This window comes from Misgurnus anguillicaudatus, chromosome 21, assembly GCF_027580225.2.
Source record: "Misgurnus anguillicaudatus chromosome 21, ASM2758022v2, whole genome shotgun sequence".
Taxonomy (NCBI): Eukaryota; Metazoa; Chordata; class Actinopteri; order Cypriniformes; family Cobitidae; genus Misgurnus; species Misgurnus anguillicaudatus.
In genome coordinates this window covers 34,644,379-34,654,482 of record NC_073357.2, presented here as the reverse complement: position 1 = coordinate 34,654,482, position 10,104 = coordinate 34,644,379, and the positions used below count along the sequence as shown (strand labels likewise).

Here is a 10,104-nt window from a genome sequence, read left to right as displayed (position 1 = left end):
CGTTTAGTAATAAATAATGAAGGTTGCTTTAAAATTGTTATATATGTAGGCTTACTATTAAAGGAAAAACAATATTTGGATTTGATTTTAACGGTTGTCTCAGTGTGTGCTTTCATCCAGGTTTACGTTCATTATAATAATAAATGAATGAATAAATTACCTGTTGTACGTTCCGAACTTTTTAAGGTTGTGAGAGAATAAGAAAATGCACTTCTTTAAAAAACCAAGTTGACAAAAACTTTTACATTTTGATCCCTCAGCTATTCAGTGGACGAAACTGGCACGTCTAGCCCCCTGAAAAGAACTTTATGTGCAACACGTGACTTTGTGAATCACTTATAGACACTCAGCAAAATATGATCCCCGCATAGCGATCATTCATATGTCGTAGCGTCATTTTCAATAAAGTGAAAGGACGTAAGCCGTATCCCAAGCTATTGCCTCGATGTTAAATATACATTGTGCCATCCACAAATCCCGTTTACTCACATTTTTATATTTTAATAGCAATAGCTGCCTTGCCTTACCTCGTTGACAACATATGGCCAAGCGTTTCAGTATTTGAAAAATTAGCGGTTAACCGGCAACGAGCTCAGCGTGCACACCACGTGACCCAGTTACGTCACGCCCGCGCTAGCAGTCACAAGATGGCGGAGAGTGCGGAACTAAAGGTAAAACGCTGCTCTCAATTTCCAGTCGGATAGTGAACAGGGAGATCTTATTGTACCGTTAGAAGTACGCGCACTACTCACCCGCTGTACCACGAGATGGTTGTAGTGCATTTAACCGCTGTTCTGATAGCTAAAGTTGCACGGGAAGTGATTTTGCAGTGGAGCTCTTGTAGAAAGCTTCCAGCGTGTTTTTGTTGATGTAGAGGGAGCTGTCTGTCCACCGCTCTCCTCAGGGGAATTACTAACTTTATCACTTTTTCACCAAATAAATCACGCTCATGCAATCTGTTGAAGAACAGCTTTACACTTTGGCTAATTTACACATGTAACATTTGCTGTTGTTAGACCTTATTTGTGGATTTTGATGGTCAATATGTGATGCGGTCGCTTGTACTTGTAGATTGCTAGAAAGCTCCATCGCTTTTACGTGCGGACGCGAGGACTGTTGACGGGCTGTCAATCAAGCGGGAGAAAGTGCACGAATACCGTTGCTCAGATTATGCCGCCGAAAATCCAACATTTCAGTTCGTCGCACATTTTAGTTTGTGTTATATCGTAAGTACGCGCTATATGTTTCAGTGTAACACCCGTATACGGGATTACCACCGTGTTAAAGGCACATGGATGGGAAAGGTTTGGGTTTTTCATAACAAAGTATAGGTTTTCCCCAATAAGAAGATTACATGGCTGCTTAGTTCGTTTTAAATCGCGACAGTCAGTGATTTGGGATTTGGTTTATAAATGAGAGGCAGGGATGTAGTGAGATTGTGATTGTGGATCCTTAAATGTATGATGAGAAACGAAAAATACTGATTTGTTAAATTCACTTCTGGGCAAGCATTTTAGTTTGATTCATTTTTATTCTAGACGTTCAGATGATCTGTACTGGGCTGAAGAAAGCTTTTTCTTCATTTATGTCCATAGAAACTGAAAGTTATTGCTGCATGATAGAGGATAGTCAAGTTTACACTCACAGTAGGAAGTATATAACCGTTATGTGTGCTTGTGAATATGTGCTTGCAGTGAACTGTATGCTACCCTGTTTGTTTCTTTCTCATTCATATTTGTTTTGCATTTTTTTGGACAAAATGAAATCTCCAGTTTTGTTTTATGTCTTATATCAACTGTTCGCCATTGGTTCTTGTCTTAGCTTCTGTAGAATAAAGCTATAATTAAATATGGTTTGCTTCCAACCTGATATTTTACAGAGCTTTCATTTAGCTTATTTAAACATTTAATAGTTACTTAAAGACAGTAATCACTGCACAAAATGTTATGTTGGTTGGTTTAAATGACAGGTATACTGTGTTTACACATGTCAATTTTAATCTGATTTGTGTGCATATCCAATTTGAACGATTGACTGTTCACATTGCGTATAACAACTGTTCAGATCCGATTTGTGTGTCCTTTAGGGCTCAAATTTTCCGTCATGGGTGCATTGGTTTCTATAGCAATAACGTTGCGTGGAGGTGTTTAGAATAGGTGAGCTTGAGTTCATGCGGTGCTCTGCAGACTGATCGGCATGTAACATCAAAGTTCCCTGAACTTTTCAAATCGCATTCTCTTTGATGTTATAAGACTGTCTGTCGGGTAAAAGTAATGTAGATGAGAGGTGCACTGTTGGTCACATGTTGCCTATATAGGACCTCCTGAGAAGATTTGCATCAGTTTAAGATGTTATCTACAACACTGACTGGTAAAACTTGTTTTCAAAATGCCCTATACGTCTCTAGATCTGTCTGCACTTCTGTTATATTAAAATAGCAGCGCAAGAGGTCATCAAGCCTGACCTCCAACATTTAGTATGAATATGGGTTTGTTAAAGGGCTAGGCAAAATCGCACAGAATATCGGAGTCGATTTTCCTCGATTGTGAACGCGGTTTTGCCTAGCTTCTCTGTGAACTACGGCTCTGTGTAGTAAATGCCGCTCCATCTGAAAGACAGCCCTAGTTTGTTGAATAAAATGATCTGATACTTGAAGTATATTTTGTGCTCTTTTTGCATTTGGCTTATTGATTTTATTTAATGCAATTTGCGTAAATTCAGAATTGTTTTTTTTAGGAATATGATTTACTTTTGGACTGATATGGTTGGTGCTGCTGGCCTCAGCCATGTATCCAAAAAAGCACTTTAATCTAAACTTATTGGATAGGGCTGAACACATTTAATGCCCAGAGAAAATATCTGACTTCGGGATCAGATTACTTGTTGTTTGGCTTCAAAAGTCTTCAAATGCATACAGCCTTATGATGATTATCAGCAGAGTTGCACTTTCACCGAAAGGGATATTAGACCCGTTTCAAGATTATTCAAAGGAGAAGAATGAATACTTGTCATTCATGTCATGTGTTGATTCATATAACAGTGGTTAGATACAATCTAGATTTTTTCTGAAAGCATGTAAGTTTAAAGCTGTTTTGAGGCTGTATATCTGCCGGAAATAGCAGCTGTTTCTTGTGGTGTTGCTTAGTGGGTTTTGGTTGTTGTTGTGCATCATCACAAAAAAAAGAATTAAGTAAGACGGAGTACAAACATTTGAGGTTTCATTGTTTACGATATTTAATAAGATCCATGTAAAGCCCCATATTTAATTTATTTTTCTCATTCCGTTGCTCACACACACGCACACATACTTACGGAGGTGCACATTCCCTGTCTCAGGCTGTAGACAGATTTCTCTGGCCACACAAATAGCCTCCATCATCACATAGGTGATTAAGGTAGGGGATTGTGGTTGTGTTTGTTATATCTCCCTTCAGCAGATGTTCCCTTGCGTGGCACTAGCGTCTATAATAATTTCCTAGGGGATTAGCTAGCACTGCACAGTCTCACCCCTCAATACAGTACAAAATAGTGTAGATAGATATTATTGTCTTTGTAACAGAGTATTGTGGTGGAGTCATCATGCTGATCTGGGGTCACTTTCTGCTATAATGTTATTAAACGCTTGTAGTCTGTCTGTTTGGACAAAGCACTTATGTCTTAATCATGTATTAAATCCTTCCCATATCCTCTCAGTAATACTGCAAATATCAAAGCACTATGCAGTTCTGATTTGAGACATGGTGAGCTTCAGTTGGTCATCAGATTAGATTTTACAGTGACGCAGGCTCAAAGTAAATGAAGAAAACACAGCAGATCCAGAGAAGCTCTCATGTTACTATATCAATAACTAATAGTCTGTCTACTGGATAAGTCTAATATGTACAAGGATGATCAAAAATGGGTGTTTTGGTTTATAGTTGCTTGCTTTGTATTTTTTGTATGAAATTCATTTTGTATGAAATGCTGTCTTTGTAGAGTTTTCAAAATCGGACACACAACATTCAGATTCAGTCAAGATATTACTCTAGAACTAAGGCAACTATAGAGTGCACTATGTTTTGAAACAGCTATCGTGTGTCACCATGATAAGCACATTACACTGTCATTCCACCCTGCTGTTGTCATCAGTGTTTTTAGTGTTATATAATGGTAAATAACACTAAAAATGCATTTTAACTTAATATTTCACACTGAACAAAATAGGGCTGCACAATTATGACAAAAAATGTAATTGTTGATTATTCACCTTGGCGTTATGGTTACTATTATTATTGACGATTAGATTTTACATTCAAGTTTTGAAATGTTTTACAACTTTCTATTAAGCAGCTGCATGGTAAATTCTAAACATCCAAAGCTAAATTATATAATATAAATAACAAATAATTATGAGAGTTTTGTTGTCAATACATTTTTTTTTTAAAGAATGGCTACAGGGCTCCCGACTAACTGTTTTCACTAGGAGCACAGTGGCCCCCAACTGAAAATTTAGGGGCGCAACCAGAAAATTTAGGGGCATGCACCATAAATCAACATGCCAACCAAATATTCACATTTCTACTAATTTCCACTGTATTACTAATAAATACTTTGATGATAGATGCAGAAAGTACAATGTGCTGTTTCAAATTCAGTGTCACATCACAAAAAAAAGGTCAAATTAATGGTCGCACATGTGCGACTGGATGTACATTTCAGTGGCACACTCTCAGATTTTGGTGGCAAAATGCCACCATTTGTTGGCAGTCTGGAACCCTGGGAAATATGACACTTTTAACTTATTAATTTTAAAATCTCTGATTTACCACTGTATTTGGTGCAGTACTGGTGAAATGCACAGAAATGGACAAATGTATTTGAGGCTTTTGGTGATTATGTAATTGTTTAAATTGTAATTGTACTTTGGACTTTTTTACAATTAATTGTGCAGCTCTAGAACAAAAGCACATTGATGTAATTTTGCCTCACGGAATAAAGCTACTTGCTAGTTTTTTTCTTGTTTGTTTATGCTTTGTGTTTAAGTTGTGCTCTGATAGGTCTGGTCTGAATTCTACATTGTGTCCTGCAGAAAGTTGGCTGTACTCTGTGATGGGACCCCTTAAGATCTTAGTGATCATGTGGGTAGAAAAGTTTGTGTTGGAGAGTGTGCCCAGAGGTGGCTGTATGCATTTATATTAGGGCTGCAAAACCAACGATTATTTTAATAATCGATTATTTTTGGGCAATTATTTTTTGTGATTTAATCACCTAATCGGATAAAACATAAATATTTGAAGAGTTTCATTGCAAAACGAGATAACTCCGTTTTTAACATTTTTGTCAAAACATGTTTATTATTATGTTATATTTTTGTTTCATGGTGCTACTTAGCTGTATAGTTATGAAGGTTTAAATCAAAACAAACCAACTGCAGTTGAATTAATATTACTTGGAATGCACAACCAAAAAACGAGATTTTTGAAAAATTAAAATGAAACTCATTCATTTAGTCAATTAGATTTTTACTTATTACAGCTATAAGGCACTAAATTAGGGTATTAACATGTAGAAGTGTAAAAAAAGTGCAAAAGCCACACACTAGTAGAGTTTTACGAATATAATCTTTTTAATATTTTAAATAAAGTTTGTGCCGTTTTTAAATAGTAAAACATCTTTTAAATTCAAAATATAAATAAACAAAATTAATTGAGTGTTAGGGTTGTGCTGAGGAAATTCTTTTCACAGATTAATAAACTCATTTAATCTTTAACTTTAGACCTTGATGAGAATCAACTTTATTTGTTATTATTAACTAAATAAATAAGCCATTATGATATGAAAGTGATATACATGCAGATGCTTAGTTTGTGGTTCAACACAAATTTTTTTTGACAACCCAACAACAATTTGAACAAATTGTTGATCAGGGAGCTCTCGTTGTATGAAGAAACAGCACCTGAATTTAATAATAAGTACACAGCTCGGGCTCTATGAAGCGGACGAGTGTCCGTGCTGTCCAACGGTGGTGCGAGAGCATGTGAGATCCCAAACCGACTAATTGATGATGAAATTTGTTGACAATAAATGTCTTTATTGATTTTATTGATTAGTTGGTGCAGCCCTAATTTATATTCTACTGTATAGTGATTAGTGCTTTTTGCATTTTTGTCAATATATGTGTCGCTTAAATGCTAGTTATCCTATTGATATCTAGCATAGTGTTTCTAACTTATTTGCTTGTGTGCTATAATTTATTTACAGCAAGCTTCAAGCCTGTTGTATCTTCCTGTTGAAAACAAGTAAGAAAGTACTTTGTAAAAATAAAAAACTGTGAATAGTTATATACTGAGGGTTAGGACTAAGGGATAAGGTAAGAATTTCAGGTCAGGGAACTGGGATGGCTGTGGCAGAACCTTGATTTTGTGCACAGTGACCCATTTTTTGGTGTTTGTTTTGAACCAATGTTTTGATGAAAGATTGAATCATGACCCATTAAATTTCTTCTGAGCAAGTAAGGTTTTGACTTTTTCTATCTGTTGGTATTTGATATAATCCATGACGCAATGCATCTTTGGGGCTTTTTACACCAGGTCACTTCATGCGTTTTCTCTGATCGGATAGCTATCCAATCGTAAAAAGGCCAGGTGTAAATGCCCTCCGAAACGTTTTCGAGACGGATTTAAATCCGAACGCTCAAACCACTTCAGGAGGTGGTCTGGGACGGATTTCAGATGAAACTGGACAAGTGTAAATACATCTGGTTGATGAAACCACATCTTTCAGCGTATAACTCCTCCTAAACGTAACCATCTCACCCAGAAGTTAGCCGTCCAAGAGGCAAACAAACAAAGACGACACGCTCGTTGCTTTATGGAGCGACGACAGCGGGTAAAAAGATTTCTAGAATCAATAAAAGAGTCTAATGACAAACTCAAATGATATTAAACAAAGAAATAAACTTTTTAGAGAGAGTTTTGTGAATGCTTTTCCCGTCATGGACCTGCATTAAATCACCGCGCTGTCACTCTCCTGCTGCGCTGTACTGTGAGCTTCAGCCCTGCCGAGCAAGTAGATGCTCATCCTAACCGTGTTTGCATTTTCGGCATCGGAACCTCTCTGATCCACTGCGTATGCCATTTCGTTGCATTAGCAGCCAGCCTCGTCTCGAATGAGGTTAAAAAGCCCAGTTGTGTGTTTGGCATCGTTGTGATCATGGCTAGTTTAACTTCTTTACGCTTGTTTAATTTTTTCACCAGCTGTGGATGTGCTTTGCGCAGGCACTGCACACACCTGCTTGCTTTTTCGACAATCTTCAAGTTTTATCGATTTAATTCTTATCGACAATTAATCAAAGATCGATTAATTGTTAACATCCCTAGTGTTGATTCAAAATCGATTCTCAAACGCCACAAATCGATTTTTTGTTTTTTAATGAAATAGTCTGATCCTGTTTGATCAAGGAATGCGACTGTTCTGACTTTTTTCAGCATACATTTTCATCTTGCATCAAAATTGTATTGTATTTAACATAATTGTATGCATTTGAAAATTAGAGATGGGTTCTGTTTTTATGTACCCAAGTGTATATAAAAGAGTTTAATATACAGGTTTGTGGCTCTTCTTTTTATTAATTATCCACTTGTAAACTTATTGTCACTGTTCTTTATATAAATATAATATTTGTATTAAATCTATATTCATTGAGTTGAATCGAGAATCAAGTATAAAAATCGCCCAGAGAATCTAAATCGATTCGATAGCCCGCAAATTGAAATCGAATCGATCTGGAAAATCTCAATCGATATCCAGCCCTAGTCCTCTTTCAGGCAGATTTGCAACATCTCCAGTCGATTAAAACATGTGCCATTTAAGTTAAATAACTCCTCAGCTTGGCCCATCTTTGTTTTTTTACCGCCGCAAGCAGAAAATCCTATGAAGAAATGCAACAGCAGTTTTTTGGACCTGACGGGAGGGTTCTAGTTAGAGCCCGACCGATGTGCGTTTTTTCGGGCCGATGCCGATACAGATATTAGGGAGTAAAAAAAGACCGATAACGATATATCGGCCGATATTCTTTATGTGTATATTATAGTTCAGTACACATATACTACAGTATATTATACTACAGTACTGTACATAGAATACACTATATACTTTAACATAATATACTGTATATGAATAAATGCAATGCAATGATCACTCACAAATGTGGTGATCACTCACAAATGTGGTGATCCAACACTTATATTGATGTGACAAAGATATGTACTATAGGCAAGAAGTTAACAATAAACTTTATTATCCAAAATTAGTCTGATATCAGTGCACTAAACAGTAAACTTGACTTATTATAAATAACTTTAAAACACAAAGAGAACAAAATACATAAAACTTGCATCATTTGCAGTTTTGACGAGAATAACGTTATAAAGAGAAACGTATGAAGTCATTGATTATTAGCTTTACAGTAAGTTGTGTACTTCACAAATTAGTTAGCCACTCACCGTTACGAAGACAATGCTTGACGGAGCACATAGTAATGTACACTATGTTTAATGTTGTGCACAACGTTTTTATAACACAAACCCAGGGTTCCGTGCAAACTTTAGACTTTTATAAAACTAAAGCGTCTTCGCTCCGCCTCTTTTATTTAGCAAGGGTGTAGAGTTGCGCGAGCTTATTGAATCAATTGCTCTGAAATGAGCACGTTAACTAACAACACAAGCAGCAGTTATTTCATATAGTGTTATATAAGTGCACGGCTGCGCGTAGTTTAAACGTGTCATTTCTCCGTCTCGCGTCATTTCTCCCGCTTGCGTTTTAACTCGCAAGTCGACAAAGAGACGGATTACACCAAATGTAAACGGGAATGCGTCTCTCTTGTCCATTTATAATCCAATCGACCAAAGCGCGTCTTAATACCAGGTGTAACAATGTTGTGAAGAAGACACTGCGTGACTGCTTCCATGCCACCTGAACTGAGAGACTGACTGAAGTGAAGGGGGTGGGGGATTGGATGGTGTCACTACAGTGAGTGACCTGGGTCACCATTAGCAACCAGTAGGGCGCACTTTGCTGGACAAACAAGTACTTACATCTTTCAAAAGCATTTAATGTGTTCTGTAACAAACGTTCATATCGGCGCATATCTGCGGCTTATACGCCGATACAGATATATCTGCGACATGCTCATATCGGCCGATAAAATCGGCAAAACGATAAATCGGTCGGGCTCTAGTTCTAGTGGACCATTCACAGCGCTTGCGGTCCACCCATTATGGACACGTTGTTAAATTTTTGAAGAGGTGCACATCAGGCTATGGCGTAGATCCTATGTGGTACCATAAATTAGGCTTATTACAATGTTCATTACAATTTTAGGAATTTTATGTATATTATTAATATTAATATTATGGGTACTGCAGAAAACCTTGATCGGTCGACAAGTATACCAAATGATTATTTCAAGATGTCTGAGTCTGATTATCAATGTTGCTACCTTCATCGGCATGAAGACATTCTGTGTAAGAAGTGTGCCCATTAACAAAATTCAGATAAGACCACATACCCAGTTACTCCAGCTATAATTTTGAAAGTAACCAACAAATGCTTAGCCCAAAATATAAACTGTTGCCTGACTGTACAGAAATATACTGTAGACTGTGTGTTTAATAATAATTCAGCTGGTAAAAACACCTGTTCCTCACTCAACACATTTTGAATTTTTAGATCTGTTTTCATGATTGGTGATCGTTCCTGCTTAATGAGAGCTTCACTGATGTATCACACACAACCTTAGTAGTGCTCTTTGTCTGGAGTGTGTATTATGTAAACAGTTGAAGGCTCTGCTGGGAACTTTGTTGTTGACTGCTGCCTTGTGCATTTATATCATGCAGTGGTAGTGTAGGTTTATGTGTGCGGGTGTGTGTGTGCGGGCGGTCGGCCGTTGTGTGTGTGTGTGTGGGGGGGTGAAGTACAAAGGAGGACTGAGATATGTGAGCTGCAGGGCAGGAGATAGTGGGGGAGGGGCAGACGAGAGAGAGAGAGAGAGAGAGTGTTGGAGGGAAAGCTGGCACACTGTTGTACTCCATGCTTATAGCTAGCTAGAAGGAGAGAGATCATGCA

General features: G+C 37.4%; 1 protein-coding gene across 2 annotated transcripts in view; it reads left to right on the top strand.

Annotated features, from left to right (window-relative positions):
• Window positions 1-537: 537 nt before the first annotated feature.
• Window positions 538-10,104, top strand: part of pias1a (protein inhibitor of activated STAT, 1a) — a 44,909-nt gene continuing 35,342 nt past the window's right edge. Inside the window, exon 1 of one of the 2 annotated variants that reach the window (XM_055204287.2) lies at window positions 538-671. In XM_055204287.2, coding sequence (XP_055060262.1) covers window positions 648-671 — 24 coding nt within the window. In that variant the 5' untranslated portion in view covers window positions 538-647. Of the gene's footprint in view, window positions 672-716; window positions 1,227-10,104 lie in introns of those variants that run through there. The other variant, XM_055204300.2, reaches the window with a different exon arrangement.